Raw genomic sequence first — 14,728 nt, 5'->3', positions numbered from 1 at the left:
TGAACTATCCCAAACCGAGCGTTCAATGACCAGCTCATTGAGCGGCTAAAGTTGTAGATGGGCCTAGTGCCCGCGTATACGTATATATATATTACGTTGTTATTCCGTTGCCGCTAGTGGTCCTAAGCACGGAGAACCGGGAAACAGACAGTCTAGTGGGGGCTAGTCTGTCAGACTCCGAGTCTAGGGTGTGTCAACCGTCCGGCTCGATTTGGTCGGAGTGAGTCTACGTTAGCTATACGAGCTCCTGCCCCTCTCACCCCCGGATGTACGGCTGACCCCCCAAACCCAGACAACTTGAAAATACCCCCGGAGTCTGACAGACTTGCGCTGGGCCAGACTGTCCATCAGCTAGACTTTCTGTGAGTACATAGCTTTGATTTACCCCACTAAGCGGCTGAGCTACTGAGCTAAATGACCCCTAGGTGAAACACAAGTCATTATCATATCGAGGATGAAGGGAATTTCCCGAATTCCAAGTTAGTTCGCGAGTTTATGGTTATCTCTTCCTAAGCCTATCCTATTGATGCCTACGAGCTCTCGTGGTACAATGAAACAGATTCGAGGCCTGAGGTTCACTATCAATTTCGGATATGTGCAGAAGATTAGAAACAGCACGACCTTACACTTATTTCGACGGGACTGGCTTGTCTGTGGAGCTTTCACAGTTCATGTCTTGAGTGGGGGCAGGTTGAGCATCAAAAAGTCGTTCAGCAGCAGCTTCTCTGCGTTCCGTGTCTTTCTTGAGTTGTTCATCAAAATTGTCCTCGTTCGAGGACGACTCAAAACAACTATTACAACACCCGCGTGGGCCACTACAACATCGGCAATTAGCACCTAATGCATCTAAGTATGCCAAAAGTATGCGTTGTAAGTTGTGACCGATAAGAACGACATGGTTCAAGGAAGACTGACGGGTATCAAACCATTGCTGAAGTGAACTCCCCATCACACCTAATTATTAATTGGTGTAAGTTCAAAAGTAGATGGACCATTAGAACGGTTTGACCCACAGCAGGAGGCGCATAATACAGCCAGGAGGTCATCGGACATTGTATCGAGCACAAACTTGAAGGGAAATAGGAAACAGAGGGATTTGGGATGGGGATGGGCGTTCTGTGAAGCGTGGTACTACTTACATAGTGAAGGTTACACAGCATTGATGCGTATAGTAACTGCACGCCGCCTTGACTAGTCAGCTTCAGAAGATTTCTGCCGATGCCCATACAGTCATGGAATCTAGCCTGTTTCAGTGAAAGCGAAGTATTGTTTCCGATCCGTGATTGATGCATGTTCCAGAAATAGAACATAGAGAAACCACGGTCCCGAATTCGAAAGGAACGAGGCGACTCAGCACGAATTAGTAAGCGAGTGACATCTCCGACTCGCAGATCTACGTATACAGACCTGCAGGTTAATCACCCTGAGGAAATATTTCATCTTGCAAGGTCGTATGAGAGACTTTTGAAAGATATTATCCACCCCTTGCCTACACTCCGTGTACAGCTTTCCTTTCTGATTTATGACTTCAAAACCACGTTCCAGCGCGGTAACCACACTCGCAGGCTGCATATGATGCATGCGCGTGATCAATCGATCACAGTTGGTAATTTTTTTGCTGTAGGTAAAGATGGAGACTCACTTTCTGATTGTTACGACACATTTTACCGCAGGTAAAAGATAGTTTCGAGAAGCAAAAGGATATCAGGACGTGACAAGTGAAAAAGGCGCATCTATACACCAACAACATAATTACATCCAAGACTTACAAATCCAATGATTTCTGATCTCCAGACCAAAAATTGCTGGTCGAGCTCACCACTTTTCGTGAGCAGGACGCACTGTTTGGAAGAGAGTGGAGACAGGGTAGCAAATCGGAACCACCTTTACGGTCAATTTCCCAAGTCCAGGCTGAACTATCTTGCTCGACGATAAGTTTAGGCGCGTATTGCTACAAGAATGCTCCAACCTTTGCGATAGAATCAGGATCAAGTCGAATATCCTGATTAACCACGCCGAAGTGACGAGATTTGGTGCGGCCAGTAATGATGGCTGTTCCTGATTAGACGATACTTTGTAGATGCTGACCCTATGCTTACCGTATGCCGTCGATCGACTCACGGACTTTGTCTTCCGTGATATCAAGGAATATTAGCTTCCAGACAGCGTAGCCCGCATTGAAGACCGCGACGCGGAGAGGGGATGATGGCCAGCGAGACTTGAGGGAAGCGAACGCTGACTTGATGGATGCTATGGTGTAATTTTTGAGAGGGAATGCTGCAGCCTGTTCCAAAGGATCTGGTCAACATAACTCAGTTCAGTCTGTGCTAGCCGTAGAACCTTGAGCGCTCTGAGCTTTGAGAAACTCAAACTAAATCGGGATTAGTGAATACAAGGTCTTTGTGTAGAGTTTTGAGTCGAGAAGCCAGTTACTACTGCTGGTGCGAGGGAAGGGCATATCTTGGTGCATGAGCGTAAGCAGCAAAGTATCGTGCACGTGTCAATAATGGCTACAGTAAGTAACTGGCAAAACCCGGAATCCTTTAACTTCCATGATCACGATTAAATCAGGCTAGTAGCTATATGATAGCTAAACTTCATGCCACATCATTTCGACCACTCGACTAAGTATCCTGTTCTATTTGACCATTATGACATCCGATGACGGCGCAGAGGCCATCTGGACGTTTGCTCAAGCATTCACGTCCTCCTTTCAAGCGTCTTGTTCTGGTAAAGCCCTTCGCCTTTACACCGGTAATACCGACGCTACTATAGTTCGTAGAACTTGCCTCCCGTCTCAAAGTTGCGAATGCAGATTCTGTGCATTCAATCGCCGGAGAAATACAAGCTCTCAACAAGCGTTTGACTGAAGCTACCGGGAGACTTCCAAGCTATGATCAAAGACAAAATGAACTAGTGTGTGCCCTTCGTCTGATTCTGATGTCTGAGCTAACCAATGGACAGCAACTTAAAGCATTAGAGAAGTCGCTTGAGGAATTGCGTTCATCAACTGCAGGGAAAACAAAATTCGCTTTCAAACGGAAGGTCAAAATACCAGCTCCAGCATCAGCAGAGACCGCCACGCCACCTGCTCAAACGAATGCACTAGCGATGCCTACAACACCAATATCTAGTGCCTCCAGAACGATATCCGACCACTCCAATTCCTACCTTTCTAGATCGTGCCTTTCTGGCCCCAGCTCATCCACAAATCACATAGAGGTGTCTATAATAAGAATATCGAACAGCGTTCTGAATCTTCTTACGACCACGAATGAGTCAACTCTGTCTGCTAATACCGTTTCCCTTTCGGCGCTTCACATCCGCGATATACAGAATTCAATTCTCATTCTAGGGAGTGTCGATGGTAGCATCATGTTACACAACTTAACAAATTGCGTGGTTGTTGCTGGATGTCACCAGGTAAGGTTATATTGTCCGCGTATGTTACAATATACTGTGCTCATGACTAGCAGTTCAGGATGCACAATTCTACTGCTGTCGATGCCTATCTTGACATTACATCGAATCCAATAATCGAAAGTTGTGATCAAGTGAGATTTGGTGCATACCCGAGCGAGTTGAAGGTCCAATCCTTTCCCTATTCCATCTATTGAATCGCCTAAAGATGACCATATCACCACAGACAACCAGTGATCAGCAACATCTGATCACCAGAGACCATACCGAGCTCCCTTTCTTGCCCCAGGACTTCTCGCACATTCGCGCCACTCCATCACCTCATTGGAGAGCCCTAGAGGAAGACGAATTAGTTCGTGATTGGCCCCCTCTAGAAACAAATTACACTGTTCAACTCGAAAGGGCATTGCCCGGTCCCAAATTCTGATGCTTATCGCCGACGGACTATATGTCCCTAGGCACGTAGTTGAGTACTAGTAGGTGAAGAAGTCACTGTCATGAGCCCCATTGGTTGATTATGTCGACGTCTGGTCAGATCATAGATGTACTAAATGGAACAAGTTCCCGTGTCTTTTTCTTATGCCTGGTCCGTTTTGGCATCTCCTGCCATTTTTGAATTCGCCCACAAGTCTGGATATGAGACTCGCTGACAAGTATGTATTATCGAATGTGCCAATGAAAGCAGACTATCATCAAGGAGAAACGATTGTCTTCCCACCATATGGCTTGACTAGGGGAGACCATAGATTATTCAGTTTGGGCAGATACAAGCGCTGTATACTACCAGCAGAGGATAGCTCGACACTGGTTACGTGCACCCAGATTTAGCTGAGTGTCCGTCCGTGTGCAACGGACTGTATCCATCTGATTGGCTTGAAAACCTACCTCACACTTTTTTCGCCTCCGTCACCTACCAGTCTTTTCAGGATCGAGATAAGTACAGCTGCCAGCTGGCAGTACTATTCGATATCTTGCCCTTCCGAGCTCTTTCGCTGTCCATTTCCACACTGATAGGTACAGAATTGCCGTGAGTTTACAACCTTAAGTTTAAGTTTTCTTTGATTAAGTGTTGATTTCGCTAATTAGATGTTCTTATTTTTGCAAAATCACAGCCAACGATTCTTCAATCCCTCGTACGTATTTTATTTATTGCTTTGCACGCCACTCGTTCTGCCATATATAGGGGATCTCTCGGAAGAGCATGGTATTATTGATCCTTCTTGACAGCAGAAATATGTGTCTGCTGATTTCGATCAGATCCGTCCTGTGTTGTCATTGAGATCGCATCATGATACACCAAGCCTCGAATGAGGTTGTAGCGTAAGATATAAATCCCTACCGATGGCTGATTTATCACCACCTCTCGTGGTTCATCATGCTCTCGAGCCTCGTCAGTATCTTCGCAGCCATAGGCGGGGTGTTGTCTATGCCTTTCATGAACTCGACAATCTCGGCTCGTGCAATGCCTGCAGCCCCTCACTTCGTCCTATACAGTGATAAGTGGGTCTCCGATGAGATTGGTCCACCGGACGTCAGTATTATCTCAGTATGTATCCGTCAATGATCCATTAGCACGTATTGATCCTTGTTATCGGGAACCAGGGGTACAATGTCTTGTGAGCCTTGGGGACAAACACGGGTGTTTCATAATCTCATTTTCTTCAGTGCCCTCTCGTTCTGGCTTGTCTCCGGTCCAACTGATCAAGCTGAAGAGTGGACATTGCTTGATGATATCACACGAGCATCTATTAAGGCATCATACGAGAATGCAGGAATTTCTCTTGTCGTATCCGCTTTTGGCTCCACGGATGTCCCTACGACCGACGGGTATGACCCTACGATTCTCGCTAATAGTCTAGCGGACTATGTATTGGAATATGATCTCGACGGTGTCGACGTCGATTATGAAGTAGGTATCTTTTGATACGAATCAGTTTACATCTGAACGCCGGATTTGCAACAGGATATATACGCCATGGATGCCGAGAATGGATCAGCAGAAATTTGGTTGACCACTTTCACAATAGCTCTTCGTGCAAGACTTCCGCAAGGTATGTTTACTATTAGCATCGTGGGTCAAGAGAACGCACTGATCGCATCCGTAGGTCAATACATTTTAACCCACGCACGTGAGTCTGTCTCGAAATTCAGTGATTGGATTCGACTCGCTTCTTGACCTGTATCAGCTGTTGCTCCATGGTAATTTGGAACTTGTCTTATTCGTGCAGATTGATTTGATTTTCTTATGTACAGGTTTTCCACACGATACGCCAGCGGTGCTTATTTGACGGTTCATCAGAATGTTGGATCGTTGATCGATTGGGTAAGCTGGAAGATCGAGTAAGTGTATCGTGAACTCACTCATTCACTACAGTACAACATTCAGGCAAGTATTTCTCGACAAGGGATCGTTTCATGATACCAATATAGCTTTCTGGATTCTTCGTAGTTCTACAATCGTGAATCATGTCGTCCTGTGCCTTTGCTTGTCACTGATCTGCTAGACAGAGGGGACGTCCGAGTACACAACGTGTTATGGCCTCCTTACAGTATCATCTCCAATGCAGCCAAATACTGCGCTCTTCCAGATTGCAGCAGCAGGAATACCTTTAGACAAATTGGTGATCGGCAAGCCAGCCACAGATGTAGATGCGAATAATGGTTATATGGATCCCTCCTCACTTGCCCAGTGTGTGGGCGACGCCGCTCAACAAGGATGGAGTGCGTTCATATCTTATGTGCTTGTCAGCAGGGATTCACCATATAAATTTCCAGACGCTGGTATCATGGTGTACCAGGTGAGCTAGATAAACCTGTCTACCGAGTGTTGCTAATCCGTTGCGTGACACCAAGTTTCCTGACGCCGTATCGACCTGGATTACAGCGGTTTTCGCGCTTGCATTCCCATATTAAAAAGAGCCTGTGACTACTTACTGCCTCAGTGTATATGGCTCTGCAGAAATATCCTCTGTGTATGTTGTTCAAAGCAATGCATATATTCCAGATGGGAACCGCTCAAGCTAATGCGAGTTAGGGGTACCATGAATGCATGGTGTATCACCATGTACGATGGTCCTACATGCTTACTTCTGATCGTAGGGTTACCAAGCCAACATCGAGGCAAAATGTCTAACTGGAATTTTTTGTGTAAACACCAAGATTCGGGAGCTGGAAAAGTGACATATTTTGGCTTTGGAACAGGGCGATGTCACAGAGTCGGCCGCTTGTGACGACAGAGGGTAGGGGTAGAGTACATGATGTTGGGGCTCGACTGGTGCCTGGCAGCATGTTGCGACGGTGGAGATAGCCTGCAAGATTACGGTGCTCAACAGCTTAATATTTCGCGGATGGAAAGGCACACACGGTAACAACTGCTACATGCAGTGCGGGGTGAGCTGATAGTTATACGGTGGAATGGGCAAGGCGGCAGTAAGCGAGGGTTTCATATAGAATCATGACGAGTTGCACATAACTGCCACCAGCGCTAGTGGCACCGTGACTTGTCCAATGACAGTTGCTTAGGTTGGGTCTCTGCTGATTGTGCTGATTCGAGTGTCCTTGGACGTTGTCAACCGCCGAGGAAAACTATATATAGATGGATACTACGTGAGCTCAACTAATGTGACGTATGATTAATATTCTGATTAACTTTGTCTTGCGTGCAAACTTACCCCTGCCATGTATGCATGATTACAGACAGTACTAGGATTAATGTCATTTAAACAAAACCTCTCTTGGAGCGTAGAACGTCACTTTCCCAAGCGCCAAGAGGTTTGTAGACGTGGATCCAATCCAATGATCAATAGACAATACGACGATCGCTGAACAACTACACTGACCGTTCGTAGTTTAATTCCCCATGAACACAGAAGTAGTCCCCTGTCTGCAGTTTCTTGGTATGTTTGCACGCAAAGCGCTGGGACTAGATTAAGGGAGTAAAATATGTCCCCCTGCTTTGCCTCTGCTAGTCGTTATTCACACTACAGCAGTTATCATAAAGTCGTGAGTCAAGAGATAGTATTGATGGCACTGGTGCGATTCGACGCAAATCACAAAAGAGTACGACTCTAGGAAGAGAGAGCCGCCATAAAAGACCTGACATTGATGGGGAATCGACTTGCAGCATGAAAACAGTTACTACTCGAGTTGTTGAACTTTAACCAGGTTCTGAGCTGGCTTTGATGATCGTCACCGTGGAAACTTTAACGCACGTGACCAAACACGGTCGCGACTGTGCCTGCCCTGAATTCATGTTGGTTCGATTCGATTGTTGAAGCTTGAGGACGTATCGTGCTTTCCAAATACCTGATGGGCTTGTATTGACTATTTGACAGTAACAACGACGATCGCGAACTGACAATTGACAGAACAGACGCGGGCGATGTCGAGCTTCGACCCGCGCTCACCAGGTTATCATGGCACAACAACGTATTCGTCTATCTCGAGTAACTCTGATTCCGGTCGGTGGCATGTTAGCTGTTCTTATAAATATCGAATTCACCACAAATTTACACATAGACACCCACCGCGCATCCACAGAGTCATCCGCCTCCCCAGGCCTCCTCCGACGCGTTGCATTCAGTCCTCCTCGCTCTGAAACCAGCTTCGAAGGTCACGGTTACGACGACAGTTTCGCAGAACGCGCTGAAGTCGAAGCAGTTCTCACCGAACTCGACCTTGACGCTGAGATTAATTCTACCCAGGATGCTGTCTCCCAATGGTCCTCTTCCCGGCCATCCTACACGTCCTTTAGTACGTCTACTCCCTACAGTGGTACAGGGTCCTACACTGGCACTTCCGCTTCGTACTCTGCGGACACTGCAACGGCAACAGGAACTTATTTCACACGTGACCCTCGCGTCCTGAGTACCATCTCAGAACGCACAGAGCACCCCAGCCGACCAACTTCCTTTGCCCAGAACCGTCTTTCTGCACACCGCCTAAGCACAATCTCCAGCCCACACGTTCGGTCAGCTATTGATCCCCCTGCAAATGCGAACAGACTTAGCACGCACTCCCAGGGGCACACACGCGGTGCCACAGATATTCCCACAACTAGCCGTCGCACGGGCGACCTTATTGCATTCTTCGAGGACCGCGCAGGTACCCCTGGCAAAGAAAAGGAGAGAATCACAAGCCCATTTTTACCTACAACCCAGAGTACGCCTCATCTAGGGAGTACCACGGGGTACACCTCAACTGGATACGGCTATACTACGGGATTCACTTCGACTGGGTACGGATACACCACAGGAACAGGCGGCTATACCACATCCCACATATCCTCTGCCGCTAAAAGCAGATCCGACGATTCGCGTTCCACCGTCTCGACTTCTTCAGGTGGAGGTGGGACTGATTTGAGCTTGTCGACTTTGTTAAGTCCACCAGTGCGCGGGTTTAGCACCCCAACCGGGACGTATAGTGGCAGTGGGACAGCAACAGCGACAGGGAGGACACAGCTAAGCCCGAGCGATTTTGCAAGTACGTTTTCGAGTGCATTCGGGGTTGCTAGAGGTCCGTGTGTCATCACCTCTTCTGCCCTTACCTTCACTCCTTTACTACGTGTTGACACTTTCCTCGATCCAGGTAGACAAGACGATACTACACCCACACGCCAGCCTCAGACCACCCTCCGTCGTAGCACCGCTCCTCTGAACGACACTAACACGAGCCCCAGGAGCCCGTTAACGAGCGTACGAAACATCGTAGCTGCGTGGAAGGAACGCACACCAGGGCTAGGGAAAGTGAAAAGTGAGAGCAGTGAAGGCGGGAGCGAGCTATCTCCGCCTGGTGCATCAAAGGTGTGTATGATTTTGCAAGTTGGTGTATAACCGTACTAAGGGGTGTAGATGGAGGGCTTGTTCTCTCTTCGTAGACGCGCATCGCGTCATGGTCCGCGGGGACAGCCGCCGGTGACGCCTGATAGGAATGGTGGGAAGGGCAATGCAGGAGGCAGTAACAGAAACAGGGAAAACGAAGGAATCACTAGCAGTGGGAACAATCTCATGAAGAGGAGAGTGAGCTCAACGAGTAGCCTCATACCCCCGCCTTTTGATATGACAGATCTGGGGGGAAAAGAAAACCGGGAGGTGTGCCTCATTCTATTTTTGGTTTCAAGTTCACATCTGACCCCATACACAGCCTATCCGCATTGGTACTCTCTGGTATCTCAATGTGCATTCTTCAACGCCTTACCGCTGGCAAAAATGTTCTGCACTGCTCTACCCGCACGTGCTTATCCTTTCTTGGAGTGCCCCTGGGGGTGGTCGGGGCGTAGTGAGCTTAGATCTGATCAATTGTACAGAAGTGAGGAGTACCCCTGGCTTTACGCACCCTGGAGCAAGGGGCGATGTTGGGGGAGTGAGTGCAGTAGCGCAGGTACGTGCACTGGCGAGTTGATGATGGGACAGAGCGCTGAGATAGAACATATCCTCAGATGACCGAGGATGGCGTGAGTCTCGTGGAAGTATTGTGTCCATTCCAGTTGTTGTATGGTGATGGCGTCGAGCGACTTGCGGCAGAGAGTGCGAGGGAAAGGGTGAGGTGGGTGAGTGCGATTTGGTGAGTGATTCGTGTCACACTTAAATTTGGATCATTCTGACGAGTGTCTACTTAACCTACATGATGTTATGTACACAGGGAAGCACTTGACCGTTCCTTGTCTCTCCCCAATCGCTCCCAATCTGGTTCGCCCACAGGCAGCATAGGCACTATTCACTCCATAGCCTCTTCCACATCCACGTCTGCTGGGAGCAGGAGTACTGTCTTTGTACCTCCGCTGCATACGATTCCGAGTCTGTCAGATTTGGGGAGTGCTTCCGGAGGGTTGAGTCTGAGTACCGGTAGGGTGCCCAGTGTGGGCGGTCATGGGCGCACTACGGATGATTCGTCGTACCTTTACCCCTCTGACCCGCGTGTCATCGCTCCATCCCGATCTTCATCCTTGCGCCGCACGTCATCTCTCACAGACCTGGACGAGGAGTTTGCTAGTGCTGTGTCGCGTGCTCGTTCTGCCAAACCTGGTCTAGGCTTTGGCTTGAGCTTGGTCAACGAAAGTTTGAGTTCAGAGAGTGGTGGAATACTGGGCGTGGGTGGGGGAAGCCCTGTGACAGTCAGCAGTGGTCCAAGGTTGGGGGGCGATGTTCGTGTCACCCCACCTCCCACTGGGAAAATAAGGAACCGAGCTCTCAGTGTCAGTGAGGAGGAATTCTTCAGTGCCGGCTCACGCACATCCAGCGTGCCAGGCTCTCGTTCCGAATCAGACTTTTTCTCAGCAGATAGCTCCAGGACAAGCAGAAGTGGCGACGGCCGGACAACGACAGGACTAGTGACAGATGGGACAGCGTTTGAGTTCACGAGTGGCGAATCAAACACGCAGATCGTGCCGAGCACGCTAAGCTACAGACGCACGGAGAGTAATTCTTACCTGGGGGACTCGCATGACGGCAGTGGGAGCTATACGCCATATACATACAGCGATGGGCGTTCGCGAACACCATTCTCGTCAAGTGACAGCCGGTCGAGAACGCCGTACTCTTACTCGTCCAGCGGATACACAAGCAGCACGCCCTACACGTACACGAGTGGCAGTTACCCCCCCACCTCTACCTCACCATCCTTATCTCGTACCCCTGAGGTTCGGAGACGGCGGTATGGTGCATACTCTACGAGCGAGGACCCATCTGATAGGGAGTATTCTGCAACGACAAGGTCGACACTGAGCGGGTGGACGAGGAGTAGGACGCCCACAACGACAACGGAGGGATTCTTAGCTGTGGAGGAGAGGGAGAGCAGTGGGAGTGAGGGGTACACCACAGCCCATGCGTCGCCCAGCCCGAGCACTGCATCGTTTAAGAGCCTTCCAACGATCCCAAGCGAGTCAGACTACCAGACATTGGACACGTGCAAGACTTGCGTGAGCACGGAGTTCGTAACTGCAGAGCGGTGCTTAAGTGACGTGGAGACAGAGTATGTGACAGCGGAGAAGTGCAAGACCGAGACCGAAACGGATTTCTGGACAGCGGAAGTGTGCAAGAGCGACCAAGAGGAGACGCAGTACGAGACGGCGAGCGTATGTCTTACGATCCCGAGCGAGGAGGGGTTGAGCACGCCGAGGTCGGGGTTGGTTATGGAGCTTTCTGCTGAGGAACTCATTGACGAGCCCATTGGCGAATTCATTGAAGCGGCCATTGAAGCGGCCAACGACCTTCCTGTGGACGAGCTCATAGACGAGCCCATTGAAGCACCCATTGAAGCGCCCATCGAAGTGCCTATTAACCTGCCTATTGAAGCACCCATCGACGTGCCCATCGAAGCGCCTATTGACCTGCCCATTGGAGCACCCATTGACCTGCCCATTGACCTGCCCGCTGACGTGCCCATTAACGTGCCCGCTGACGTGCCCATTGACCTGCCCGCTGACGTACCCATTGACGTGCCCATTGACGTTCCCATCGTCGTGTCCATTGACTTGCATGAGGAAGAGGAAGTGGAAGTGGATCTATCGCCCACACCCCCGCCAAGGGCACCGAGCGAAGTTCCCAGTATCATCTCTGAGGAACCAATGCTGGAGGTGTCGATCACGCCTGAGGCTGTCACTGCACAGGAAGAGATCGCGGAGGAGGACAGCCTGCTGGAGAGCGCCCCACCTACCGCTCGGGCGCCCGAGACACCGACCCCCGTCGTCAGTTTCCATACCGACTCGTCATTTTCTTACACCGAGAGTGATCTAAGTCCCGCACAGCCAGAACTTGACACATCTGTCTCGAGTTTGACAGAGTCAACCGAGCCCTTTGTCATCGCGACACCTCGGACAGTCCAGACTCCAGTTCTCTCGATATCTGACCATGACGAAGAGGCAGTCACACCATCTGTGCACCCATCTCAATGGCCTTCTGAGACGGACGTGTCGTTTGATTCGTCTGCACTGCAGCCCACCCCTAGTATACAGAGCGCCGCATTGCAGGAGGGTATCGATGGGAGCTTTGAGACATCATTTATGCGCCCGAGTGTATCGCCGCTGAGCAGTATTGCGAGGCTAACGCCTATCACGGAGACCATTTCTTCCCTCACACCGTCTCCTAGACAGATATTCCACCCACTTGAATTGGTATCTTCACCATCTAGTGGTCCGACTCCTTTGACGATGTCGACGAGCGCATCGAGTTCACTGTCAAGGACCGCGTCCAGCGTGAGTGGTGTGTCGAGCATTGCGATTGAGGCGGAGGAGGAAGATGCAGTGAGCGTAAGAGCCGCTAGTGACATTTCGACAGTACCGTCCTTACTGTCGACGAGAAGAGAAGAGTCGGTGCGATATGTGGGTAGTTCTTTATCGCGTTTTAGTTGAAATGCTGATGTGATTTGCTGTAGATGCCAATGCCGTCCCCGCGGACCGTGCCTCTCCCAGTGTCCCCTGCCCCTACTTCGGTGTCGATGAGTGTGAGTATGACAACACCTCACGATGATGTTCCTTCCATCCATTCTGTCCTCGAGACGGAGCACACGCGCACGCACACTGAACACACTATCACACACGATATTGACCGTCTTCTTCACCATATCCAAGAGCTTGACCAGTTCCGTGGCCAGGAAACCCAGGAAATCTCAGAGAATGTGCGTGCTATCCGAGACGAACTGTATGATTTATCGGAGTACGTTCGTACGAGGCTCGTCGCGGAGAGGCCACCCCCTGTGCCAACTAGAGACACATCCGTCGGGGGCAGCAGTGTACTCTCGACGCCAAGAGGACCACGCCCGAGGCCGGGTATCACCCTTGTCGAGATGTCCCCACCCCCTATGCACCCCTCCTCCCCGAGTTCGCTCAATTCAGTCCCGTCGTTCTTGTCTTCGCATCACTCGGATGATGACTTGAGTCTGTTGGAAACGGAATTGGAAGCGGAGACTGTGGAACGCTCATATTCGATCTCTAGGGAGCCATCTTGGCCCTCCTCGTCATCGTCATCTTCGTCTTCGATCTCGCCATCTGAAATTTCTTCCAGCGAGCCATCCCCTGGTCCCAGCTTGTCGGCGACGTCTTCATCATCACCTACACCTCCACCATCATCACCTACACCTCCACCCTCGTCACCTACACCTTCCACGGCGTCGGCCACCACTGTACGGCAGCGCGATGGCATTACGATTGAGACGCTGAGAGATATGCTGACCTCACTGAGAGAGCAGACGACTGCACTTTGGGAGGGCCAGGTGTCAACAAACCATATGTTGGACGAGTTGCGCGAAACACGCTCAGGTCCCCTGGACACCACGGAGTTCAATGACCGGTTTCAGGCCATCGAGGTCCTTTTGCGTCAACTCATCGATAGACAGGTCGAGACTGAAAGACCAGTCCACATCCAGCCCCCATCAGAGTCTATTTCTGATGTCACCACAGATGTAGACGCAGAGGATTTTCAGCAGCGCTGGCAGGACTGGACGCGGCTCCTGAGGGACCGCGTGCCTCTTGCTGCACCCCAGCCACGCAGAGCTCGTGGAAATCTTGACGATGAGTTACTTGCATTATTGCAGGCACCCCCGCCTCAAGTGCCTATAGGCGTCCAGCCGCCTCCAGCATTGATCCCCTTCGCTTACCAACCTGCAGTACGTCCTCCAAGGTCAAGGAGTACCAGTCCCATACACCGACCTGCGACGTTCCCGATTGCCACAGAGCCAGTGCTGTTCTCGCCTGAACACCCACCTATACGCCGTCCTACTCGAGGTCATCGTGACGGTCGAAGACCGCGCCACCAAGCGGCAACTGAGACTGAGACTGCGTTTTCTGGTGCACCTGGGCCACGTACTCAGCAACACATTGGGCCAATAGCACCACCACCCGGAGATTTTTCCGATCCCGCACGTCCACGTCTGTCTACTAATCTTCCTCCTCCCGAACCTGTGAGTACTACTGTTGAGTGGATTCAACAAAATATCGACCTTTCGCTTAGATCAACTTGCAAGGAAGACCTCCAAGCGCGCCTGCTAACCTTGAACCCAATGACGATGCTCGCGAGCCTCAAACCTGGTACTACCCTAGACCAGAGGGCTTGGTACGTCATTTAACGGATTTGATTTCAAAATGTAACTTTCGTAATTCTGCAGGGTGTGCCTCCGCCTGTTATCCCTGGTCAACAAGGTGGTCGCCAATATGTGCCAATGCCTCCGGGACCAGTAAGTAAATCTTGTGGTAGGATTTCTGAGGTTCTTATTTCTCTCTCCTAGACCGTCGTGCAGTTGCCACTCTTTGACACATTGATGAACATCCTTCGGGCAGGTTACACTATTAATGTCCTGTCGAGATGCTGATTTCTTT

The 14,728-nt window shown here is 50.2% G+C and overlaps 4 protein-coding genes across 4 annotated transcripts; 2 read left to right on the top strand and 2 right to left on the bottom strand.

The window, feature by feature from the left end:
* Positions 1-297: 297 nt before the first annotated feature.
* Positions 298-1,277, bottom strand: HD556DRAFT_793671 (uncharacterized protein). Its single transcript, XM_041311650.1, has 6 exons — positions 1,229-1,277; positions 1,140-1,175; positions 1,017-1,068; positions 916-954; positions 627-846; positions 298-578 (listed from the first exon to the last, which is right to left on the bottom strand). Exons 1-5 carry the CDS (start codon positions 1,232-1,234, stop codon positions 629-631), a joined length of 351 nt encoding a protein of 116 aa, XP_041165250.1. The 5' UTR covers positions 1,235-1,277; the 3' UTR covers positions 298-578; positions 627-628.
* A 13-nt stretch (positions 1,278-1,290) lies between these two features.
* HD556DRAFT_1334277 (uncharacterized protein) lies at positions 1,291-1,903 on the bottom strand. Its single transcript, XM_041301857.1, has 2 exons — positions 1,643-1,903; positions 1,291-1,566 (listed from the first exon to the last, which is right to left on the bottom strand). The coding sequence occupies exons 1-2, from the start codon at positions 1,748-1,750 to the stop codon at positions 1,351-1,353; spliced, it is 324 nt and encodes a 107-aa protein (XP_041165249.1). The 5' UTR covers positions 1,751-1,903; the 3' UTR covers positions 1,291-1,350.
* Positions 1,904-2,525: 622 nt separating this feature from the next.
* On the top strand, positions 2,526-4,281 carry HD556DRAFT_793810 (tubulin binding cofactor C-domain-containing protein). The gene is made up of 6 exons (XM_041311651.1): positions 2,526-2,730; positions 2,783-2,916; positions 2,965-3,423; positions 3,477-3,587; positions 3,647-3,900; positions 3,956-4,281. Exons 1-5 carry the CDS (start codon positions 2,652-2,654, stop codon positions 3,845-3,847), a joined length of 984 nt encoding a protein of 327 aa, XP_041165248.1. The 5' UTR covers positions 2,526-2,651; the 3' UTR covers positions 3,848-3,900; positions 3,956-4,281.
* Positions 4,282-4,795: 514 nt separating this feature from the next.
* Positions 4,796-6,333, top strand: HD556DRAFT_1438097 (glycoside hydrolase family 18 protein; the record flags this gene model as incomplete). Its single annotated transcript, XM_041305800.1, has 11 exons — positions 4,796-4,966; positions 5,023-5,036; positions 5,086-5,329; positions 5,384-5,471; positions 5,526-5,549; positions 5,607-5,619; positions 5,674-5,760; positions 5,795-5,879; positions 5,925-6,141; positions 6,196-6,218; positions 6,274-6,333. The coding sequence occupies 11 exons, from the start codon at positions 4,796-4,798 to the stop codon at positions 6,331-6,333; spliced, it is 1,026 nt and encodes a 341-aa protein (XP_041165247.1).
* Between the last annotated feature and the right edge of the window lie 8,395 nt (positions 6,334-14,728).

Source organism: Suillus plorans, assembly GCF_016647745.1.
Source record: "Suillus plorans strain S12 chromosome Unknown HD556scaffold_6, whole genome shotgun sequence".
NCBI classification, from domain to species: domain Eukaryota; kingdom Fungi; phylum Basidiomycota; class Agaricomycetes; order Boletales; family Suillaceae; genus Suillus; species Suillus plorans.
Note: the sequence above shows the minus strand (reverse complement) of the source record. Positions and strands in the feature narration are given on the sequence as shown.

Excerpts from the sequence above, each read along its gene's own strand:
- HD556DRAFT_793671 (XM_041311650.1), bottom strand. Across the intron at positions 1,069-1,139 it reads TGCTGTGTAACCTTCACTAT|TTTGTGCTCGATACAATGTC; the intron begins GTAAGTAGTACC and ends TTTCCCTTCAAG. Across the intron at positions 955-1,016 it reads GGCTGTATTATGCGCCTCCT|GTGTGATGGGGAGTTCACTT; the intron begins GCTGTGGGTCAA and ends ATTAATAATTAG.
- HD556DRAFT_1334277 (XM_041301857.1), bottom strand. The coding sequence starts at position 1,750 with ATGTTGTTGGTGTATAGATGCGCCTTTTTCACTTGTCACGTCCTGATA. Across the intron at positions 1,567-1,642 it reads TGTGTCGTAACAATCAGAAA|CCTGCGAGTGTGGTTACCGC; the intron begins GTGAGTCTCCAT and ends CATCATATGCAG.
- HD556DRAFT_793810 (XM_041311651.1), top strand. The coding sequence starts at position 2,652 with ATGACATCCGATGACGGCGCAGAGGCCATCTGGACGTTTGCTCAAGCA. Across the intron at positions 2,731-2,782 it reads CTTTCAAGCGTCTTGTTCTG|AACTTGCCTCCCGTCTCAAA; the intron begins GTAAAGCCCTTC and ends TATAGTTCGTAG. Across the intron at positions 3,588-3,646 it reads CATACCCGAGCGAGTTGAAG|ACAACCAGTGATCAGCAACA; the intron begins GTCCAATCCTTT and ends ATATCACCACAG.